General features: G+C 39.2%; 1 protein-coding gene across 3 annotated transcripts in view; it reads left to right on the top strand.

Annotated features, from left to right (window-relative positions):
• Positions 1-26,085, top strand: part of F5 (coagulation factor V) — a 1,256,984-nt gene that overhangs the window by 853,685 nt on the left and 377,214 nt on the right. For all 3 annotated transcript variants that reach the window (XM_044072364.1, XM_044072363.1, XM_044072362.1), the window contains one exon: positions 16,563-16,782. In XM_044072364.1, coding sequence (XP_043928299.1) covers positions 16,563-16,782 — 220 coding nt within the window. The remainder of the gene's footprint in view (positions 1-16,562; positions 16,783-26,085) is intronic.

Below are 26,085 nucleotides of genomic sequence, written 5' to 3'. Positions count from 1 at the left end.
AGAGATTTAGCTTTAACTTAAAACTTTTATTTCAAAATTTACAGAAAAAATACTGACAGTCATTTTCTTAACAAAGCAAAATACTATCACATTGAAAACAGACCTAACATGAGAAACAGCAAGCTTCTTTTCCTTTGAAACTCACATTTAGTCAAAATGCATCTGGCAATCCAGTAAAATAGAGACATGCTGGGATTCATACTCCAGTAGTATGTAAGTACTAATTAGTGCCTACGTGAAGAGTGCAGGAATTCAAAAGACAAGTGTGTAACACATTTGCTAACAGCCTTGGATGTCCCAGGAGTACTCTCTGATGAATTAACTTGGCTGCATCACATAGAAGAAAAATGAAGGCTGAAGGAAAAAAAGCATGTACTAATGGAAACAGCTCTTTAAAAGCTCTTAGCTTTACTAATCTGCACTAATTGTTGTAGTCCAAGCACTGTCCATTTCACACCTGTGAAGTTCAAACACTGTGCATTTCACCTGCCTGCAAAAAATAAGCTAAATTAAAAATATATTCATAGCTTAAATATTAATATTAAACTTCTAAAGTTCTTGCAGTCCAGTTTATTCACAGCTATATAATAAATACAGTGTCAACATTCAACAAAACAAGGAAACCAAGGATCACAACCAAAGATCATAGCTCATGCTCAAATCAATGTCCTTCCCTTACACCATGACTTCCCTGGTTCATAACTAGTTACTAGACCTGCAGTCCAGGGGACCAGGGTTTGAGTCTATGTCACAGTGCATTCTAAGTAGGGGATAACTTGCGCACACACACACACACACACACACACACACACACACACACACACACACACACACACACACACACACACACACACACACACACACATGCACATGCTGGACTTATTCTCCTATCCTGTGCTTTCACTTTATATTGTTCCAGTGCATCTTCAAACTGAATCTATCACTGCTGTAGGCTGTAGTTTTACTTTTATATTTTTAATAATGCTGTATGGCCAGCCCCCCCAGACAGCAATGGGCCCTATGCACTGCCCAGGTTACTTGTTGCTGAATCCAGCTCTGTCTAGACCTAATCATCACTGATATAAAGCATAGATGCCTAAATATCACAATTTTTCCAACAGTTTAAGTAATCACAGTTGCATAGTGTCATTCTGGTCCTTCAAAGTTAATAAAATGCCACCTCACATAATCTTCTACTGATATATCCTTGCAAATAGAGGTATTTTACTAAATACTGACCTTCAGAACATAGACTGGTTTCCCATTTTATGTACAAGAGACTCCAACTCAGTACTCATTGACTTCTAATACAAAATCACCTCTGTGTAGGATACACTATTTCCATTGATAAAAAGGTGAGTAAAAGAACAAATGTGTCCCTGGCTCTCCCAGACATGAAAAAATACTCTAGGCTAGAGATAAAACTTGAAAAGACTGGAAGCAACACAGAGAGCTTCTTGACACATATCTCTGCATACATAAGCCAGAATAGCAAAAATTCAAAGAAAACATTTGTCAGGCAGAGACAAAATATGCTTGTTAAAAGCCCCAAATGATTACTGTCTGAAATTAAATATTGGACTTGAACAATTACAGACTCCACCCAGCCTACCTCCACTCAGCAAACAGATAATGCCTATAACTTTGCAAATGAGTAAGAAGTTTCCTAATGGACACACTGCATGAAGTAACTAGACTATTCTTCCCATCCAGTCTCCCCCAGTTTTCATTAGTTCCTCACAACCTGCTTAAGTTCTCTCATTTCACTTCCACACATTGGGAGCCTATTTTCTTTTCAATAATTGTTTTTCAGTAAAGAAGTTTTTTTCCTAAACAAGTTATAATTGCTTCTATACGACCACCAAACCAAAGCAGCAATGGAAAACCACAAAAATGGAAAGGCAATGTTATAAAAAAAACACTTTAATAAAAAATATATAAAACAGTCTGCCAGAAAATCTCTTAGAGCCTGGGCTTAACAAAGCCTTTACAGAGTACAAACTTCATTATTTTACACACATTTTATATATGATATACATTCATTTTTTCTTAAGGAGGTTGTACGATTTGCCAAAGTGAGAAAGTACAACTTCCAGATCTCTGAAATGCCGAAACAAAAATTGTGACTTCCAATGAGCGAATGCACATTGGCATTCACTCATTTGAAGCTGGCATTTTGGGTGCAGATCGTTATATAGAGGGGATCGGGAAATTAACCCTTTCCCTTACTGTAGTGCGATCTTGGAGTTTGTATATTAAAGTAGGGAGGGTGGGGAGCAGGCTCTCCATGGGGGGTGTAGGGGGGCTTGCCCCCCTGGGTAACACTGCATGTAGATGTTTCGATTTTGAAAATGGTTTAATCTGGTTTTCCAGATTTCCGTTTTCGAAATCATGTTATGTTCGGACTTTTGTTTTTCTGCATTTAAAGTCGTACAAACCTACGACTGCACAAATGCGTTTCAAAGAAATGAATGTATACCTTTATATATACCCCACAACTCATCAATTAAACATGATTCTACTATAATCTGTACTGCTAACTCTCTAACAGAACTCCAGTCACACTTAAAAAAAAGCTTTTAACTGTGAAACAATGGTTCTCTGACTGCTGTCTACTCCTAACCCCAAGAAAACCAAGCTGTTACTTTTCACCTACCTTTAATTTGACTACTACACACCACTTTCTTACATCCTCCTCCTGACACATCATTTCCCCTGACCTTGACTTAAACTATTAACTATAACCAAATACCATTGATAATAACCTCTCAACTTTTTCAACAACAAATCACACAAAAATAAAAAAAATAAAATAATATCCTTTAAACTTTCCCTACCTACTCTACAGCAAGACCCATCATTGCTATAATTCTCTACTCTTCTCTTCTTCTCTCTTCCTCCTGCTAACCTATCTTTTCCAAAAACACAACAAAGAAACATGAAGAAAAATGAAAACATAGCTGATTTCTCCTATCATCTCCCTCGATTTGCTCGACTCATCACTGCCAGAACCACTAGGCTGCCAGAACTACCTAAAAGAACTGCCAACTTGTTCTGCAACCGTCTCTGCAACAACTTAAACAAATATTACTAGCCCAATACACCAATACTCTCACTAACCTTTACACCCATACAACTAGCCTTAAACTTGGCAAAAAACCTGAACAACTGATTAACAACCAACTCCTGATTAAAATTTCACAATCATCTGTTTCATCTCCTGATCTGTTTGGAAAAAACATGGAATAATCTACCCTCTAATATCATTTCTCAATTTTTCTTTTTAAAATCTCAATTTAAAAACTCAACTAAAAACTCAACTCAATAAACACTGGCTCTCTCCTGCACTAAATCCAGATAATCCAGACTAATACTTTCTATAATAAAAAAGACTAAAAATGCTCAAATATAAAACAAAAAAAAAAAAAATAAAATATTTTTATTTATTTAAATCTTATGTAATATTTTGCTTTTTGTCTCATTTTGTACAACATTGTGTTTTTTTTACTTGGGGCCTCTACTGAAAATTGACATATATTTTAATGACTAAATGACTACCCGTGGACGAAATAATAAATAAAATAAATAAAATTAAGCAATAAAACAATTTAAAAAAAATTCCCACTACAAAAAAATTTTTCAATTGCATTCCCTGTTAAGTCTTACAGGGAAGAAAGTATTAAACTTCAAGATAAAAATAGACTCTTTCTTATGTAATTTATTTTTTATATCCTGGGGAGGTACATATTCATTTTGTACTGGACCTAAAATTGTCGCTTACAACTCAGAACTATCCCTATTATGAAACTGTTGAAAATGTATAGCCACTGGACTCACTTTGCTATCTTTTCTAATATCCCTGACGTGTTCCTTAAGTCATTACATCTGAGTGATGTCTCCAGGTGCATCTGCTGTTCACTCCTACTGATGCTGTTAGGCGTCAAATATTGCTTGTCTATATTTGCACCAATAATACCAAAATGATAATATGTACAAGGTTTTAAAAGATTTCCCTTTAAACCTTACATAAATGCCAATTCAACTTCATTAATATTTGTCCTCTGTCTAGTGCAAGTAAACGAGATATTAACTGTTGGTTTTATGATATTAATTTATATAGATATAATTTTCACATTTTTCTAAATATCTCAAAAACCAAGTAACAAATACAAAAGTCCTTATCTCATATAAAATCTCTGACAGTATTTGTTTAACTTGAGGGGTTGCTGAGATATTGTAAGTTGTTTACAAAATACTGCAGCATATAAAATTAATTTTAAGACCTAGAACCTAAAGAATACTACCACTGTAAAATTAGTTTGTGCTGAAGGATTTGTCATTTATACTTCTTTCATAACCTCTATGGTTGTAGAGATATGAACATCTGTTTGAAATGTGAGTACATAATTTGATTCTGTGAAAAGGCTTAGGCTCCGCCAATTGGAAGTTACAGTGCAAACTTCCTGAGCTACATTGGAGTGAGTGAGTTAAGCCTAACAGAAAAACTCCTTTTACTTTCCCCTATATAGAATTTTCCGCATGGGCATTGGAGTCCATATATCACCCCTTCACTCTTACAGTTAAACAACCCCCATTCTTGAAATCTTATACTATTGATCTTATCAAAACGTTTCACTACAAATTTACATCTTGCACATTTTCCACAAGGGAAAGTACACTTTCTGGTTCTTGCCACCCCTATAGTGACTTTTTAGGTGGTGTTCCAAAGACCAAATTACCACCGTAACAGCTACAAACAAATCCAATCTGAGGGTCATGTTGCTCAATGATAGAAGTCTAAATCTCAAAATGCACTCGCTCAAGGCCCTCCTTAAAATGGAGAACATCGACATTTGTGCTATAACAGAGACCTGGTTCAAGGCAGCAGAAAGCACCCCTGCATTACCAGGCTATAATTCATTCCACACCTTTTGGCCCTAGAACTTAGAACGAAGCTCCAAAGGTGGTGGTGTCTCCATATTTATAAAGGATGCACACACCTCCAAACTGGTAGCCCAACATAACACATCACAGATACTTCAGGTGCATGTAACATTGGGTAAGACAGCAATTCAGGTCATAGCCTGCTATAGGTCCCCAACCATGTCCCAAGACTCGCACTCCATGTTCCTAAGCACCCTGGAGAATATTAGGGACCAACCTAACACTCTCTTACTAGGTGACTTCAACTACTCCTCCATAAACTGGGTAAACTACTCATGTACCAATACACTTGCCCAACATTTCCTGGAGTTCATTAATTCCAATGCCCTGGACCAGCTCGTTCTTACCCCCACTAGAGGTAGCAACATCCTTGACCTGGTCATTACTAACATGGGCGTCTGTTGCTCTACACCAATAGTCAGCTCCTCCCTTGCTAGATCCGACCACAAACTAATCACCTTGGAAATTCACATCCCTCCCACCTCCCCAGCAAAGGTACCAACCATGAAAAACTTCTCCAAAGCTAACTTTGGGATCCTAAAAACAGAGGTGGCTAACTTCACAGCACCCATGCAAATGGAGAATAGTTGCATGACTGCAGAATCATACACCAATGCACTGTACGAACATATACACAAATACATGGATCTCACCATACCCAATAGAACCAATACACTGTCCTCCAAAAAAGGAAGCCAGTCTGGTGGTCCCCTGCAATAAACAAACTCTACAAAAGAAGGAGGAAACTGATGCGGAATAAGATGAAGTCCCAAGACTGGAAAAACTCCCTTATCTGCCTCAACAAAAAGTTGAGATCCCTCATCAAATCCTGTAAAGCTAGGTATGAAAACAGAATTGCAGCAGATAGTAAAGATAACCACAAGGCCTTCTATAGTTATGTAAAGAATCTCCACGGCAATACTCAGATTTGTTCTAAGCTACTGCACAATGGTACCTCCTATAGCGAGCCAACAAATATTGCCAGTATACTGGCCGACAGATTCAGTGCCAACTTTACCCCCCCCCCCAAAGGACCAATCACAATACCAGTAGATTGCCAGGCACCCAGTATGACTGCTGCACAGGTTAAAACAGCACTGTCCAAGGCCAAGAATACAGCTTCCATGGGACCTGACAATGTCCCTGGTTGTGTTCTACATGAACTACAGAGTGAACTGGCACCTCACCTATGTGCTCTGTTCAATCATAGCTTCACCTCATGCTTTGTCCCTGCCAAATGGTGCACTGCTACAGTTATCCCTCTCCACAAAGGAGGAGTGACTACAGACCCTGGGAACTATTGCCCCATTAGCCTGACTAGTCTGATATGCAACGCTATGGAATGCATCATCATGGACTTAATAAACAAGGATATAGGGAATCTCCAAACTCTGGATCCCACACATTTTGGTTTTGTGAAGGGTGAATCATGCCTGCTCAACTTGGTCAACTTCTTTGAGTCAGTTACCAGAGCTGTAGATGAAAGCAAGATGGTTCATACAGCCTACCTTGATCTGGCCAAGGCTTTTGATACCATTCCCCACTCAGGAATCATAGAAAACCTCACTAAGCTTGGCGTCAATCCCTGTATCACTAGGTGGGTTGCAAACTGGCTCACAGATAGAACCCACAGTATGAAAGTAGCCGACTCCAAGTCAGACTGTCAATTAGTCATGAGTTCATTCCCACAGGGTTTGATCCTGGGTCCTCTCCTGTTTGGCATCTACTTCTCTGAAGTCCAGGCCAACACTAAGGGACTCTGGCTGACAAAGTTTGCAGATGATTGCAAGTTGGGAGCTATTATTAACTCCCCAAGTGATGTTGGCATCCTACAGAATGGCCTCACTGTGACCAACGACTGGTGTCAGAACTATGGCCTTAAGCTCAATGCCAAAAAATGTGTCGTCATCCCCTTTGGGAAAAACCTGGTTTCCATGAATTACCACATTGATGGTAGTCCTCTGAACACAGAAGACATTATAAGATATCTGGGAACACAGGTTGACAGCAACCTCTTTTTTGATCACCACATTGCCACTGTGGTCAGAAAGTCCTTCTATGTGGCACATCTCATTACTAAGGGTTTTGCATCCAGGAAGAAAGAGGTCATTGTCTCCCTCTACTCTTCCCTCATTAGGCCAATCATTGAGTACAATGCCCCATTTGTCATGTGCCTCACTAGACACCTGCAACAACTGGAGAGGCCGCAAAAGTACCTCACAAAGAGGATCCTAGGCCTTAAACACTTGTCCTATATGGACAGACTCAAAAAACTCCAACTATTCTCTGTCTCATATCACCTACTTAGAGGTGATCTCTGCTTGACCTACAAAGCCATGTCTGACCCAGCTCTGTTAGAAATGTTACATCTAAAGAAATCCCAATCCCTCCACACCACACGCTCCAGAGACCTCAAACTCATTGCCACAATTAACAGAACATGCTGGAGGGATAGGTTCATAACCCAGAGATTGCCCATGCTATAGAACAGACTTCCCATACATGTCAAGCAGAGCACCTCGCGGACCCTCTTCAAGAGAAATCTTGATGAGTGGATGGGAAAGAGAAAATTCAACCCAGGGATAACACCAGTGGTGTTACTTGACAGAGGCACTAGGAACTAAGGTCAGGTGGCACTATGCCAAGGTAATCCTATGGCTAGGATTGTAAAGGCCCCAGGGTTATTAACCTAGTACACACCTATGAACCATCCCGCCATTTCTTTTCATAATAGGCATATGAAATCTCCCATGTGCCAGAAAATCTTTTATGTTCCTTCCTCTCATGTAAGAGATCCTCAATTTCCTAGAGTATAGAAAATTAAGGTTGATATCTCTCTTTCAGATATCCCAGAAATACTTAATCAAGCTAATGATCTTTTCTGAGAATAAAGTGTACTTAGTAACAAAATAAATACAATCTTGTGTTACATTTTTATTAATCACACTATTACTTTCTTTCCTTTCTAACAAATGGTGGGTATCATTTTTTACATTAACTTGCCTAAACCCTTCCCAAATTAATTCACTTTTATACCCTCTATTATAAAAATATGTTTATCATTCTGTCCATCTCCAATTGACTTTCTTTTTTATCACTACACAACCTGGTTACTCTTAAAAGTTTCCCATAATGTATAGATTCTAGAGTATGGGGGTGACAACTCACACCATGTAAAATGTGATCCCGATGTTCAAACTTTCTGTATATTCTTGTTTTAATACTACCATCTTGCAAACCTTCAACTGTTATATCTAAATAATTTACCTTTTTTTTCTGTAAGCCATCAAAGCAGATACCAAATCTATTTCTATGCAGTTCCTCAAAAGATTCTGTAAGCTTATCATAGCCCCTTCTACAAATAAAAATCAAATCATCTATGAATCCAAAATACTTAACAACATGTCCTATACAAAATCATTATAATAAATATATACATTTTCACAAAAAAAAAAAAACATAAATAAATTTGCATACATGGAGCAAAAGCTGCCCCATAGCTGTTACTTGCAATTATTTATACTATTCCCCATTAAATTCAAACATATTGTTATTCAAAGAAAATGAAACGAATTCTAATTGAGTACTGGGGGTATCGCCCACAAATGTCATAAGGCTTCCAGTCCAAAGGTGTGTTGTATGCTAGTATATAAGCTGACCACATCTACCACTATAGAATACATGTAATTTCCCCACCTAATGTCTTTCACCTTATTAATAAAATGAAACACATCCCTAATATAGGAGGACAACTTAATAACCTTGGTTAATAAATATTGATGTAAAAAACATGAAATATTGTAAGTAAAATAACCACAGGCTGCTACTGTAGGGCGAACTGGTGGATTGCATAGACTCTTATGAATTTAAGTACACAAAAAAAAAATATGCTGTAGAACAGTTCTTAACACTAAATGTGTATTGTACATCCTCATATGAAAAATAATTTAATCTCAAACCTTTAGTCAAAAGTTCTTTATACTCCTCTAAAGCTTTATTATACATGTCTATCTCCACCTTGGCATATACTTTTCTATTATTTAAGTGTTCATAGCACATTTTCAAATACTGGTTAAAATGTAAGATAACTTATTTCCCCCCTTTATCTGCTGGTTTAAACACGTTTCCTCCTTTGACTTAAATTATTCAAACTTTGCCATTCATTTCTACTTAAATTATATTTAATACCTTTACTATTTTTAGCTGCGGTGGTGGTGCTGCGGTAGCGTTGTCACCTCACAGTAAGACGTTGTCATAGGTTCATAGGTTTATACTAGGCTATCTGCCCTAAGGCATTTATAAGCCTAGCCCAAAGTTTTGCTTTTTACCCCTTATATGAAAAAAAATACTGAAAAATACTTTTGTGTGTGCCTCTCCAGTGTGCTGACACAGAGATGATTCAGCAAACTCCTCGATCTCCCATCCACAGGTCAAGATTTCTCTTGAAAGATTTCTCTTGAACAGCTCTGCCTCACACATGGACCGCCTTTTATCAGCAGCATAGGGAGTCTCTGAGTGATAAAATCTTCCCCCCTATCTCCCTCCAGTTTATATTCCTATATATATAGTTGCTGGTTTTGTTGCTTTTGGTTTTTTGTTGTTTTTTTGGATTTTTGCATGTGGATTGGATCGGGTTGATTGGCCATATGTCACCTTTGTATGTCAAACTTATGCAGACGGTAGATGCAAGAGACTGGAGTTTCTTCAATCTGGCAGCATATGACAGAATTTGGCAGCAGTTTTATCCTTTTTTTCCTTTTAACTTTGGGGGGTCTCTGCTGCAGATATTCGGGTGAGATACATCCATCCATGAGGCATTGTACTATTCATTATTGGTCTGATAAGTGAAAGTACAGGGGAACAATGACCTGACCTGATCTGGATGTGAATCCCCTTGTTGTGGATGTGGTGGTAGAAGGTCTCTTCTTTTCTAACCACTTTTAGCTGTCAGAAAGGCAAAGAGTCCTAGTGTGTCCCCCCAAGTCCAGGTCCCTGATAACCTCTTTTTGGATTGCACCTATATGGTAGCTGGGTATGGTAGCCTGGGTTACCTTTTAGAGCTATACATTTTTATATTTAACTTAGCTTATGTCTATCCATGGCTCTGGCTGTTTCATTCTGTTTCGCTGAGTCCCTTCTGAAGTATATCCTGTCCGATGCACACTTCTTTCCAATATTGCACAGTGCAGTCTTCACTAACAGAACTTGTCCACTAAAGTCCTACTGTTACCTGTATAATGAGAAAAGTATGACAAAGGATAGGGAGGGTGGGACCCGACCTAATGGGACACCACTTATGACCCCACTGATGCTCTGTACTAGCCAGCTCTGTCTACCCTTCTGGGTTCCAGTTTTAGTTTTGCAACCCATTTTTATTCTTTTACATTTAATACTTACATTTTATACAATATTTTTTTGGGGGTATGAAGTATTGTGTCGGTAGCAAGGCAAATTGCCAAGGTCAGTGGTGGGCTGTGCCTTTCCTATCAATGGTCATGGGTGTTCAAAAAGGCATGATTCAAAGCACCTCAAAGTTGGCATCTGTGGGTTCGGGTCTTTGAGCCCCAGTCGGGTATCTCCAATGTCCAATGTCTCCCTATCTTTGTTTATGAGCTCCATTATGATCCTCCTTAGAGCTTTGCAGACTAGACTTGATTAAGAGTGGGGCTTTACCTACCAGGGACTACAGCTACCTGCCTCAGGGGACGGCAGTCCTGTGGTGCCCACCCTGCAGAACCACCCTGTTATGTATCTGTTGGTATTATCGACAGCCCAGCCATTTTGGTTTAATTGGTTTTCATCCACACCAGCAGCTACACAGCCCACACTTTAGGGGACGGATTTTGTCTGTATTTTTAGCTAGAAGCTGCAGAGCACCCAGGATTCACTGGAGAGTCTGAGGAGTTACACTGGGGTGGGAGCACAGATTCTCTGTCAGGGGGGAGAGGGGGTAGTTTGCACTGAACCTGTCTGGTTGGCAATGTCTGTATGTCTATTATTTCTGTTTTTCCAGTTTTTTGTGGATAACATAACTGGAAATGGCAAGTTTCCACCCAGGTTCCTAACATAACTCAAAAATCTTTATATTCTTTTTTTTTGGGATAATAATGCTCAGGTTTTTCAAATCAAATTGGTTTTGAGTGATTAGTTTTTTTGCTTTTTCTAATATATTGAATTTCTTGTTATTATGTTTTTATGATTTTTGTTCCATGTAAACTGGACTTTTGCTTTTGTTTGGAAAGAGTCTTGGTTTTATTTGGGATGCCCTGATCCAGCCCTTTCTTGAAAGAGTCTTGGTTTTATTTGGGATTGCCTGATCCATGCAGTCCTGGTTCCTTCCACTTTTATCCAGGGGCCTTGCTTTGATACCACAAGGTTCTTTGAGGTGGTTCACCGTGCTTTTTAGAAGTTGACCAGTGCTTTTCAGTGAAGTTTAGTTTGTAGTTTTGTTTGGAGTGGGATTTTTTTTTTGATTTGGGGTTTGGGGGATGTGATTTGTGAGGGGTGTGTTTATGTGGAGAGATCACCAATGAGGATAATGAGATCTAGTATATTTTCTCCTCCCCATGTTTTATGATTGTGAGCTATTATTCTGAGCCCTTTAGAACAGTGATGAGCTGTTCCATGATGAACTGGTTAATTCTTGAGTCAGAACTTGAGTAATAATCCCAGTCAGGTTGAGTGGGCTGTTCCCAGGTACTGTTGTAATAGTCCTGTGTTTTCAGTGTGCGTTGGGGATCCAGTATCTTTATACTGAGTTTGTCTGCCCAGAGTCTTGGTGGTTGGCCTGTTTTTGTTGAGGGTTTTTGCTGCTGGTTGGGTGGCCTTTAGTGCATTTTGGCACTGTTGCGGCTTCACCATGGAGGGGGATACACCCTCCTTTCTGCCCAACCTGAACTGTGGGGTATCCTTTATGAATAGGGATACACCCTCCTTTTGTGGTGTGGTCGGGTTTTGGGGCCGAACGCAGGGTTATGATATGAGAAAACCTGGTATCAGGCCGGGTGCAGCACAGAGCCCCATTCCAGGTTTCCAGCACAGCACAGACTGTTGTCCTGTTCGATTCTCAGCTAAAGCGTCTTCTGTGTGGAGACATGCGTGAATGGGTGTACCTTTGTTGAAGGTTGTGTGTCAGGGCTGGTAACTCGGTACGTAAAAATCTACTGCCAATCATTAGCGGACCAGAGTTCTGCTGTGGCAACCCCTAACCGGGAAAAGCTGAAAGATACAAAAACCTTTACTATTTTTACAAAACAAATTATATTATTTTTCTATAGGTTCATAGATTAGTACTAGGCTAACTGCCCTTGCGAGCCATTTTTTTAAGCCTAGTCATTTATCCCTTGTGAGACTCAAACCCTGTACCTTGTGTTTGTAAGGCAAACACCTTAACCATTAGGCCACGCTCCCAACCCCCTATAATCTATATATAATTGAATGAAGAGGAAACTGCTGTTTAATCTCATTTTTAAAGAGGGGAATAAAATCACTTCTATGATTTATGCCTTCTGTGTTAAACTTACAAAACACATTAGGTTCTACATCCCGACTTGCAGGAATAAAAACTATCATTGCTGGACTCAAAATCATCATGACTGTGTTAACCATCACTGTAATTATTACTAAATCCCTTAAAATAGTCCAGCAAATGTAGTTGTACAAATTTAAAAACTGCCCCCTTAATTTCATATAATCTCGGTAAAGCAGTGGGAATAAATTTCAAGCCTTTGTTTAAAACATGAACTTCACTTGTTAAATTACAACCTGACAAACTCACTACATAATTGTCTTTGTAATTAGAAAACACAGTCTTTAATCCATAATAATCAGTTCCATTTACCTCGTTTGTATGACCGGGAGTTGTAACCAACTTCCCTATTGTTGTCCTGTCCATTCCATGATCTTTTATGGCCACCTCCATAGAATTCCCTTTTGTTACGAACATTCCGCTGCATATAACTTTCATTCCCTGCTTTTGGAAGCATATTCTCCTTCACTCTTGTATTCCTTTGAAGACGCTGCACTTTCTGCTGATGTGTAAACGGTTTGTTGGTGTTTTCCGGCTTCCTGTTCTCCTTCAAATCACAATCACTGATGTTTCTCTCGCTGATTGAATGAGAGGACAAATGCTTAATTACATTCATAGTCTCTTAAGTCTCTGGTTAATTTGGATGTTTTTCTTTTCACCAACTCCCTTTCATATGCGGCCAGTTTATTATTAATGCCCTTGAGAAATTGCTCCGACTTATTATTGCCCGTTTTTTGTAAAATATCCTTGCATAACACCTTTGTTTCTTCTTTTTATTTTTTACCATTTCACCATGTCTCTTTCAACCAGAATATGCACCCACTCAGTACTACACTTGTGGGCTGCCGCAATCCAACAGGCATGGAATTGTTTATCCTCTGGTGTGCTCAAATCAAAAGGAGCCGAGGGGTTCTTAAGGGATCATAAACCCATTGGTGTGGTATTATGTTCTAAATACCTTTCCAGGCTTTGCATGTTAAAGAACACTGATGTTTCTTTAAAAATTAATTTCTCTACTTGGTCAAACAGTGCTTGAATCTCCAGTACCACAAAGGCATGAGAGTTCTTACCAATGGCCAAAAATGGTCTGTGTAACTTTTTCTTCTCTCTTCCTCCCAAGTATTAAAAACACCTGAAACCACATCATGATGGACTAACTGCTCACATTCAGAGGAACCCACAGCATCTCCTGATTGAAACAAGAAACTTTTGATCGACCTTTGAGAAGAATCCATGCCAGTTTCTCTAAACATACAAGATAATACTGTAAAAGAATAACTAGCCACTTCAAAAGCTTGTATACAACCACCAAACCAAAGTAGCAATGGAAAACCACAAAAATGGAAAGGCCAGTGATATAAAAAACACTTTAATAAAAAAAATATATATAAAACAGTATGCTAGCAAATCTCTTAGTGCTTCGGCTTAACAAAGCCTTTTCAGAGTACAAACTTCATTATTTCAAACACCTTTTAAATATATCCCACAACTCATCAATTAAACAATTAAGCAATAAAACAATTTAATAAAAAATTCCCACTACAAAAAAATTCCAATTACATTCCCTGTTAAGTCCTACAGGGAAGAGAGTATTAAACTTCAAGATAAAAATAGACTCTTTCTTATGTAATTTATTTATAATTATAAGTTACAATTGCTTGATTACTCTGAAGTCTCAATTGAGCTTGTCAACAGTGAACGCTTTCTTTTTCCTGATTTTTTAGGATTCTTAGCCAGCAGCTTTGTTGTTCACAGTACCAGTTTCCCCTGTGGTCTTTATATGTATAATATATATGTATATATATATATATATATATATATATATATATATATATATATATATATACGTGGTATATAGATGTACTTTAAAACAGCAAATTGCCATAATGTCGACTTGCAGAACAGCGAGATGAAAACCACTAGACTACATTACCAAACGTTCACATCATCGTAAGTTTCCACTGCATAAGTAAAGACTTGGCCAACAGGAAATAAAAAAACAAACTGAAGCAAATAAAACGCACCTGACTGGGGGGCATTGCCGTCCCACACCTTCCCATGTGTGGAGCTGCGCCCCCACAAACCCCCTAACTAAATATACCAACTCTGATATTGCACTACGGTGGAGAAAAGGGCAAATTTCACTATCTTGGCCAAATGCCTCCTTTTGCAATGAAAACTTATAATGATGTGAATGTTGGGTAATGTAAAGTTTTGTAGTTTTTATCTCACTGTTCTGCAAGTCGATGTTATCATAATTTGCTGTTTTAAAGGGGATCCATATATATACCTTATATATACCTTATGAATACCTTACTACACACTGGCTATGTCCCTGCTCTAACCCCGACTAATATCTAAATCCTAATCTCACTCTCCCTAGACTTTTCTGCTCTGTTGTTCTATTACGTTTACCTGGGTTAACCAGTAACCTTGCCTCTAACTAGTATTTAACAAGATTTCCTTCTTAGTACTTTATAAGAGTATTCTTACTCTAAATATGCTATCCTCCACTGTACTAGATATAAATTATAATGTCTGTACATCTGTAAACAAGGGGAAAAAAAAACAAAGTAATTTTTATTTTAACATTATATTCTGTGTGCTATTTGCATGTAATGTATGATATGTCACTGCCTATGTCTTGGAGCTTTTCTCCCCAGGGCCTCTACTGAAAATGGACATATATCCAGTTAGACTAGCCCAGTCAACAAATGTAAAATAAATAATATATATATATATATATATATATATATATATATATATGTATAAATAATTATGGTTTACCTTTGTGCTGAGCTACATAAAAAGTCACTAGGCACTTTACCTTATGGAATCTTTGTCCACTGATCCCCACATGCTCAGTTCTCAAAGTCAAGCTTTGTTGAGTCTTTCGGCTTTTCCCGGTTAGGGGTCGCCACAGCAGAACTCCGTTCCGCTAATGATTGGCAGTAGATTTTTACGTGCCGAGTTGCCGGCCCTGACCCACAACCTTCAACGAAGGCATGCCCATTCACGCATGTCTTCACACAGAAGACGCTCTAGCTGAGAATCGAACAGGACAACGTCTTACTGTGAGGTGACAACGCTACCGCAGCACCACCACCGCACTTCTCAAAGTCAAGCCTACATAGCTGAAACAACAGAACAAAACTTATAAAACAGGCAGTGGAGTATAACATTACAGTAATTACACTGCTAGAATTCCTGGTGTAACAGTCCATTTTCGTACACTATAGATATATGAAAATCAGTGTTTTAACTTTGCCATTATCTCTTTAAGATGTTGCAGATCTCCTGGGTAAGAGTTAATACTGCATACCCCTCAGTGGTCATACATTGGTTTATCTGTATGAGAAATGACTGCTTGTCAAAATATTTTCTTATTTGTATTAGTTGCCATGTTGCTGTAATTCACTAAAGCTAATTGAGCACATTCTGCTTTTGAATGTTATTTATGCATGGTTGCATTGCAATGAAAAGTAGTTATCCTACATTCTATATCTGATAAACTGTGTACCCAGCTGAAGCACAGGAGTATGCCATATAGTGTGTACAGTATAACCACAGCAGTAAATGAAATATAGTATCAGCACATGCATTATTAATTAGTAAATTTAGCTGATACTGCTAGTACTGGTTTTATCACTAATGCTAAGGACAGCAGTATCACTGCTGCAGCTGCTGCTGTTATTATTAATACTAAATCCCTGCTGCTCTTTCTACTGCCATGCATATTACTACTACTATTTCTTATACTGGTGTTGCTCTTATTATTAATGTCACTGTTAACCTTCCCATCATTACTGTTCTTGCTTATACTGCTTTCACTGCTGTTGTTGCTTGTTCTGTTTATGCTCCTGAAATGACTTGAGCTGCTCCAGGTCCTACTTCCACTAGTATCATGGCCACATACACTGCTACTATAATGCTACTTGTACAGCTGTTAATATTGCTGAAATTAGTACTCTTGTTGCTGTGACTGCTATTGATGCTACGGTTCCTTCTGATAAAGCTATCACTGATGCTGAAAAAGATGTATTGATTATCCTCACACTGAACATTTGATCTTTTTATGTTTATTTTGTAGGAAAAAGATATTCATTCAGGCTTAATAGGACCACTAATAATATGTAAAAAGGGAACATTACATACATCTACCAGCAGACCAATGGATGCTCGAGAATTTGTTTTACTTTTTATGACTTTTGATGAAAACAAAAGCTGGTACTATGAAGAAAACTCCCAGTCAGTGTGCAATGTAGCCAGAGAGAATTACCTGAGTGAAGGAAGATGCAAGAAGTTTCATGGTATCACTATTTTTGTCTTTCACAAAAATTGATAAAGGTTACATTTTTTGCTGTCTAAAAATCAAGTGTAACTAGAAGGTTGTAATGATACCATCATATCTGAGTGTTGATTTAAGACATTCTATATTGTTGTACACAGTCATGTAAAATATAAGGCCTCTTCCATATTCTGCAGTAGGAGTATCTAGACCTGTTTATAGTGTATGCTTGAGTGACATATGTTCAAATATAGACTGTCACACTGTCATTGTACCATAACAGTTATGTAGCCCTTTGTAAACTAACTGATAATATATATATATATATATATATATATATATATATATATATATATATATATATATATGTATAAATGTGTGTGTGTGTGTATCAACATTTTGTCTACATTATTAATTCTAAAGTTCGTAAAACTCAAGTTTTACCTTTTCAGGTTAGTTTAATTTAAACAGTCCTTCAGTGACTAGTATAGTTTTCTTTTTGTCGGGTGTGTCTGTGGTGTTTTTGTGTTGTCAGGCACTTTCCCTACAATGCATGCTGTCAGAAAATGTCTCTGCTGTCTACCATGGTTAACAAACTTCAGTCTAGTTCGGTTTGGGCCTCAAAAAAGAGATCGAGATTCTATAGGATCTACTCAGGTCCCCTCAATTGGTTCTGGGAGTCACAAATCCAGGTTGTCAGACCATGATTTGCAACTCATCAGTCGTTGGCTATTCCTGTCCCTCATTACATTCCTCCTCCGATAGAGGAATCTGAAGGTCAGTGGAACCCACCCCGAGGAGACCAAAGGTGTCCCAGTTGATGCCATGGTGGTGGCTTATGCCACTTCACTCATCTCCAAAGAGATTTACTCAAGGATATGGGTGAACTGATGAAGGATCTTGTTTGGTCCACAGGTGAAGGATACATTGACCAGGTGCGAGGTGGCAATCTCAGGGAGTCTCATCAGAGGCAGAGGAGGTCCAAAACCAGGGTAGCAGAGAGGTGTTCTCTGACAAACCCTTTCAGCAGAGGCAGTCGGGAAGATTATCACTGTACCCAGAAGCCTGGCTTTCCTAACTCAAGACAAATGGGTACAGTCGATCATATCCGAGGGTTACAAAATTCCCTTTATTCACATTAAAATCCCTTCCAGATGTTCCAAAAGCAGCATTGGAAGTCTCAAAGCTGCTATTAAAAGAGTCATCCAACCAGTCCCAGCAGACCAGCAAGGATCCGAATCTACTCCAAATGACTGGAGGCCCATTCTAGATCTCAGTCACTTAAACAAGTTTGTCAAGAAAACAAAATTCCGGATGGTCACGCTACAGTCCATCCTACCCTTCTTGTCAGGACGATGTGCTCGATAGATCTTCAGGATACCACATCAAAATGAACCGCAGGAGATATCTCCGCTTCAGGCTGGGAGCCAGTCACTACCAGTTCAGAGCCCTGCCCTTTGGTCTCACTACAGCCCCCAGTGTTCACCAAATGCATGGCAGTGGTCACTTATGGCCACCACCAGGCATCAGCTTCTACTATCCAGGAATTTCACCATGCAAACCTGTCAAGCTCTAGGCATCTCAATAAATTCTGCCCTGTCACCTTGTCAGTCTATTACTTTCATAGGCGCCAAATTAGATACACAGACTCTTTCAGCAACACTCACAGAGCAGAAGGTTTTAGACATTCGGAACCAAGTATCCCTTCTGTTGCAATTGGTCAAAGTCAAAGCCAGATTAGTGTTAAAGGTACTAGGACTCATGGCAGCAGCTATTTACATGAGGATCCTCCAGTGGATGCTCAATGGTCCTTTCAACTCCCAATGTCCCATACCATACTGATAACTCAAGTATGCAAGAATCAACTATCTTGGTGGGACACGTCACCTCAACTTCTCCAAGGAAGACCCTTCACTCTTGACAACAGATGCCTCCCTGATCGGGTGGGGGGCATTATCAGGGCAGGACAGTCCAGGGCACGTGGCAAAATGTCCTAGAGATGAGAGCAGTGCGCAAGCCTTTCATGACTCTCTTCCCAAAGGGACTATTGCAATCCAAACGGACAACATGTCCATGGTGTGGTACATCAACAAACAAGGCGGAACCAGATCATACCCTTTATGTCTCTTCTCAACATTTTCTGACAGCGGAAATCCAACGTCATTGCAGACAGGTTGAGCAGAGCAATTCTCATGCCACGAGTGGTCTCTAAAGACATCAGTTCTAGAAGAGGTATTTCTAAGATGGGGCCATCCTTGCTGCGATCTTTTTGCTACTCCCCAAAACAGCAAGTGTCAAGACTTTTTCACGCTCTTCCCATTACCAGGCCTTCCCACCAGAGATGCTCTAGTCCACGATTGGCCCCGGGGACTTCTGTATGCCTTTCCCCCCTTTCCACTGATACCTCAACTAATTCAGAAAGCCATCACCTTGAGAGTGACTATGATCCTCATTGCCCCTTACTGGTCTCGACAGATATGGTTCCCCTTTCTTCATCATTACCTTTGGGAGCAGCCTTGGCATCTGGACCCAGTACCAGATCTCATTACCCATCAGCCTAAACCTCACAGCATGGTTTCTCCAATTCCTACCTTAGCCAGGCTTCCCTCAATATCTCGCCGGTCCGAGATATATTGATAGCCTCTCATAAATCCTCTACCTGGAAGATTTATACTAGTAAATCCTTTGGGCATCATCGAAAAACATTGATCCTTTTACTGCACCTATCCAGTCCATTTTAGACTTCCTGAACTATTTCATTTAGGATCTTCTGCATCAACCATTAGAGTTCAGTTGGCTGCCATTTCAAATTTTCATGTGGGTGTTTCAGAATCCAGCATTATGGCTCACAAACTTTGTAAGGCCTTCTTAAGAGGTATATTTCTTCTCAAACCTCCGATCAAAGACCCTATTTAAACTTGGTTCTGTTTAATTCTTCCCCCTCATGTTCTCTGAAATTGCTTTCCTGGAAGACACTTTTCTGGTAGCTATAACTTCAGCGAAAAGAGTATCAGAACTCCAAGCCCTCTGCAGTCGTCCTCCTTACCTAGTTTTTCACAAAGACAGAGTATCTCAAAATCTCTTCTCAAATTAACCTAAACCAGATTATTGATCTCCCGTTTTTCCCTAACTATTCAAATAGATCAGAGCAAAAGCTGCATTTTTGGATGTTCATCGCCAACTGAGATATTACTTAGACAGAACTAAACAACTCAGGAAATCTGATCAATTGTTTCTGTCATATGCAGAAGGAAGATTGGGCCTTCCAGTTACCAAAGTATCTCTGTCTAGATGGCTCACTTCTACAATTACTTTCATCTATGAGATCAGACATCAAAATTACCTTCAAGACCTAGAGCTCATTCAACCAGGGCATTAGCTACATCCATAGCCTTTCAGGACAGATTGCCAATAGACTCAATCTGTGCAGCAGCCACATGAGCTTCTCCTCATACATTCATTTCACATTACAAATTGGACATGGTTTCCAATTTTGGTTCCACTGTTCTCAAGAGTCTGTTCCTCCCATCCAGCAAGAATGGTTATGTACCTACCATAACGTTCCATGTTAGTTGTCTTCCCTCCTTCCCCAAGCCTGGACAGACCGACGAATTCTTTGTGTTTCTTCTTCTGAAATTTGTTACTCCATTTTTGGAGACTAATATTGCTTGGTATAGCTACCAAATGAGATCTGAGTAGTTACCGCCTAGCATTGTGGGATATAGGGGAGCCTCGAGCCGGTGGAATTACCTCTCGAGCTTTTAGTATTGAGGATCGGCTCCGAACCCATCCAGCAAGAAAGAAGGCGAGAAGAAGACAACTAACATGGAACGTTATGGTAGGTACATAACTTCTTATTATTGTTGGTAACAGCTGGCAGAACTGATATATTACAAATGCTTATTAAGTCAACAAAAAATACCTAGGCTTAATCACTTAGAACTGCCACCCAGTTAGATCCCTCTAGTCAGTAAATCACCTGCTTTACTAATCTGCAACCTAGCTGCTGCTAATGTGGTTCAAACATCAGGTGATAAAGATAGGTTGGAATTGTATAGCAGAGCCCAGCTTTTTAATCTATAAAGAGAGGCAGATCCTTCCATCTGTAGTTTACGCCTTTATATGGCAGAGCTTGAACAGTAATCCCTTCTTAGACAAGAATCATATATTAAACATCAAGCTAAACTGGACTGGATTTTTCTTATTAAGTCTCAGATAAAATTTTAGAAAAGTAACAGTTTCACAACTTAGTTTTAGAGCTCAAGACTGGGGCATGTTATTTGTAAGCTCACAGGATAAACTGAACAAAGAATTTCCTGTATCCTTTTTCAGTGAATCCAATTAAAAAGAAAATTGTTCAGCAGAAATTACAGCTGACTGACACTTAAACATATCAAATCCCATACAAGTTAGGTAGAAGTTGCACTGTATCATTGTATTTTCAAAAATAACAGTTGCAAATAATTAAACAAGCCAATAAATCAATCTCATAGTAGCACTAACTGTAACCTATATTACTGATCTCAGATTTTGCAATAAATCAAAATTAAAAATGTATATGCATTATTTACTTAAAAATGTATTCTACCTTATGAAATGTTCTTGCTTTTTAGCAAAAAGAGCACACATTTTATTCAGATATTGCATTAACCACCTATTTATTTCCGTACTGAACACATGCAGTATCATATGCACTGAAGGAGATAATTCCATGTGAGATCTGTGTCCTTCCATTCTAATTTCTAAGATCACAACTTCCACTCTACATATCTTGCCTTTTTAGTGGGTCATGAAATGTGGCATTTAACAGGCAGAGTTGATGAATTCATAATCAGCAATATTTACACATCATAAAATGCAAACACTGTAAAGTGGAAAAGAAATACTTTTCCCCTGCCACTCCATTCAGAAGGTATACATGCTACATGCAGTGCAGTACGTTCATGCAGTATTTAGGCAAAGTACGCTTCTTTCCATACTACCATGATAACTTTGCTGTGTGTTGCTCCAGGAGCACGTCTCAGGAGAAAACTCATAGTCCCAGCTAGGAGTCACACTAAAGGAGGAAGATTCCTCAGCCCCCCCCCCCCCAAAGGTAGATGAGCAAGTATAACCCACTCATTTCTCCTTCCCACAGCTGACACTGTGGTGTCCAGGCTGCTGTTCATCAGTGAGTATTGATGGACAGCCTGCAGCTATGCCAATGGGCTGATTGCAGATTGACAAACAATGATTTATTTTTTTTGTTATTTTTTAATAAAGAAATGTGAATAACATTAGAATGAAAAGACATAAGGTACAATCATTGTGAAGTTTTATGTTTTTTTGTGGATTATTGATGCAGTAAATATCACCATAAGGATCTCTGATGCAGGTTAGGCTTGTCATTCATTATGACTTAAAGAACTATGCACAGCCCCATCCAAGCCAACTCTATATTCTTGTAGATGATGCCACATTGGTATAAAGGTGACATTCAACATGCACAATATTTATTTATGCAGTGTTATTTCATTCCTCACAGTATGGCAGCATCTTTCAGTCCATCTGTTTGACCTAAAGCTTCCAGAGTTGGGGTGGTAAGTATCCTGGTGGGAACCTTATTTCATATTTCTTGTTACTGCTACAACAAAGCATGCTGTTTGCTGGTAGGGGAATGGGAATCAGTAGTGTGTGGAACCCCCCCCAAAAAAAAAAGTAAAATGTGTCTTTAAGCATGTGCAACCACAAGATCCCCCCAAAAGATTTCTGTGCTTAGTCTACTTTGTGTTTGTGTTTGGAGGCCTCCCACAATGTACCCACTTGCATTTTCTGCAGGCAATTTAGAAAGAAAACTGAGGATAAGGGAGTTAGCTTTTCAGGACCACTTGGTCAAGCAAAAAGCATGCAGAGAAACAGACCCACTATATGAAGAGCAGACAGAAAACCATATATGTTGCTTCACTCTTGCCCAGCCACTGCAGGCCTGCGGGTGCTGAGACCATAGAGATGACTTCACAGCCTATGACTATGATGCCTGATACCTCTGAATAATCTTACAATGCTTCTCAGGAGGCCATCATGCCTTTGGCTGAGTGTGTGTCCTTTTGGGCTAAAGATATGGATTTCACAATCATGTCTGACACTGATTCCCTAGTGACTGATTCCAGCACCCATTTTGTTGTCATATCAGGGCAGGGAGACATCCCCATTGTGTTAAGCCCAGAGAATTCCCGAAACCACGAAGTAGATATTCAGAATTACCAGTCACCATACTGAAGACCCAGACATCTGAGCTGTGGACATTCACTATTTTAAGATTTTCATCACTGTGTGGTTTATAGATGCAAGATGTTTTTTTCACTTTCCATACCTATCTAGGCTCCCTCCTAGGAGTGCTTTTAATTGTCCCTGATTTTTTTTCAAATTTATGTAGAACCTACAAGCCAGATAAGACCAGCCATCCTCTCAAGAGGAAGAGGGAGTCATCTCCTGAAAGAGTCAAACTCTTCAAATTCTGAAGAGGATAAGACTTTGATTATAGTTCTAAGCTATCTATCCTTCTTTGAAATGACATGAACAATAAGGATACCCTGTCCTCAGGCTTCCTCCAGAGGACATCACATATGGAGGGACTGTTTCTTTAAGTAAGATCACTTTAAATGGGATGCAAGGGAGTTCTCAGAAAAAGAAAAAGAAGCATTTACTTTCTGGGCTTGGATAATCTAAAGCCTTTGGCCATTCCTGCAGTGTTTGAGGCCTTGCATTTTCTTTATTGCATCCTTCACAACCTCTTATACCCAGTAGACTTAATTGGTTTTATAGAGTACAGGATCCTTTTAAATAACTTTATAATTGAGGGCATTTTCTCTAGACAGAAAAAAATGTCACCAGTGGTATCCTACAGGGCTGTGCCCCCCCCTTCCCTTTGGTATATATTTCTGTGACATAAAAGTATATATAAAGGGACTATGGTCAACCAACTTTGCTGATGGTTGCAAACAGGGTGGGGTTGTTATTAAATCAAATTGTGATACTCAAATACTTCAGCAAGGCTTAACCAAACAAATGCTTAGTGCAGTAATCATGAGCTAAATCAACACCAAAAGTACAGCATAGTTTATTTGGGTAAATCTGGCATTATTTCTGCTTACCTTATAAATAACATTCCAATTAAATATGACATAGTCATCAGGGACTTGGATGTCAGTGTTAATAATAGACTCTCTTCTTCATCTCCACATCTCCACCTATTTCTTCTTCTTTTTTTTTCTGAGGTGTTCAGATTTGAGGATTTCCTTGAACTTTTGTGCTTTGTCTCTAGTCATCTTCCATGTATTCCGCTTAGTCCCTGTTGACCTTAGAGCCTTGACAACCAGTGGTTTATGCTCTGGGCTGACTGTTTCACTGGGGATAACTTTGTAATCACTCATTCTACTCTAATGTCCTTGTCTTACTTGGAGGAAGTCTACACGAGTTGTATGTTGGCCAGTCTTGGTGAGCAGTGTGTTGGTCACCATCAAGCCATTTGTCAGACGAGAGTCTAGAATGGCCTGTCCTTCTTTATTCCTGTTGCCTCACACTTGTGGACCCAGGCAGTCCTGTTCTTTCACAATATGTGCATTCAGGTCACCCATTATCAACACCAACTCATATTGTCCTGTTTTATGTAGTAGGTCCTGCAAGTGATGCCTGAATGCACTCTTTTCTTACCCTCATAACCTTTCTTTGTACAGTCTACAGAGTCACTTTCCAGAAGCTGGTAGAGTGGCTATGATGCTTTGTTCTTTGCTATTGCAACTGCTCTCTTAGCCTCTTTGTTAGCCAACCAGAATGCTTTCTTAGCCTGGTCTGTCTTTTCTATCTCCCACAACAGTGCTGTGCACAGGTAATAGAAAGGGGTCCAATTTGGTTACAAACCCATATAGCCTTCCCAGTGACCAAGAGAGCAGAATATTGGACCATTATGAAATGAATGTGTGCACATCAGCAATCCTGGTCTTAAGAGGCCTAAATTGTCAGACTCACATGAACAAACATAAAGTTAAACTCCTCAAAGAAATGAGCATTAGGAGGATGTTACCAGCAGCACTCTGAAGGTAAAGTTATTCAGTCTTGTTCAAACCACTGCACAGGTGGGCAGACATGCTACAAGATGTGGTTATGATGCTGTTAATACTGTATCTAAGCTGCTGCAACAAGGTCAGTCATGAGGAGATGTTTGGCTGAGAATACAAACCCACGAGAGAGGATCTGAATGAACAGTTTCTTAATGCATCCTTGGATAAGAAATGCCTTTTTATACCCCCTTCTCAAGGGTTATAAAAAGAAACTAGAGAAGGTTAAGGTAATGGAATCATTTAAGCAACAGTTCCCCTCTCGCATACCAAGATATAATAGAAACTATCCTTCAAAACTCTGTCTGCCTTACTAACATGAGAGTAAAGAAAAAACAACAAAAGGTAAAAATGGCTTTCAGAAAAGGAGTAGCAAAAGAGAAGCCTGAAGCCTTAGCACTCAGCTTCAAATAGGAAGCAGCATACTATGCCACATTTCTGCCTTTCCTCTCCTCCCACCTTACCAATATCCAACCCCAGGCCTCAAGTCTTCCTGTTCTTTACAAATCCTCAAAGAAATAGCAGTCTATATTGCCCTTTACTCAAAAAGTGGGAAAGTTTTAGTGGGGTCAAGTAGTTTTCTCAGGTGGTACTCCAGAGATTCAGTCTACAGTTCCCAACAGACTCAACAGTTCAGCAGATTCCTCCAATTCCAGAAGTCTAAAATCATTTGGTAGGGTCTCTTTTGGATGATTTGCACATGCAAGATTCTATAGAGATAGTGCCGGGGGGGGGGCAGTGACTTCTATGTAAGAGTATTTCTGGTATCAAGAAACGATGGCCCTTAGAGACTGACCATTGACCTGTCAAAAGTAAATTTTTAAAAATACCAAAGTTCAGAATGCTTATACTTCATTCCCTTCTGACCTTCTTGTTTCATTAAGCCCTCAAGGCTGCCATAGACTGAAAGATACTTATCTGCATAATCCCATACTTAGGGGCAACATGTGTTTTCTTAAGTTCTAAGCAGGGGGTTGCCATTGCCAATTGGCTTCTTTAACCTTTGAACTATTTACTGCTTATGAAGTCTTTACCAAGTTTCAGGCTCCAGTTATACCTAACTGCAAAGCCAAGAACATTCACATATATCCTTGTCTAGAGATGTTTAATACTAGCCCAGTCCCATTAGCTTACATTGTGGATTACTGCCAGTATCTAAATCTCTTTCTCAACATTCCCAAGTCCAGATTGATGCTTTATGACATTGCACTGTGAAGTCACCAGATGCA

Source organism: Protopterus annectens, chromosome 5.part0 (genome assembly GCF_019279795.1).
Source record: "Protopterus annectens isolate FY-2018-M chromosome 5.part0, PAN1.0, whole genome shotgun sequence".
NCBI lineage: Eukaryota > Metazoa > Chordata > Ceratodontiformes > Protopteridae > Protopterus > Protopterus annectens.
Note: the sequence above shows the minus strand (reverse complement) of the source record. Positions and strands in the feature narration are given on the sequence as shown.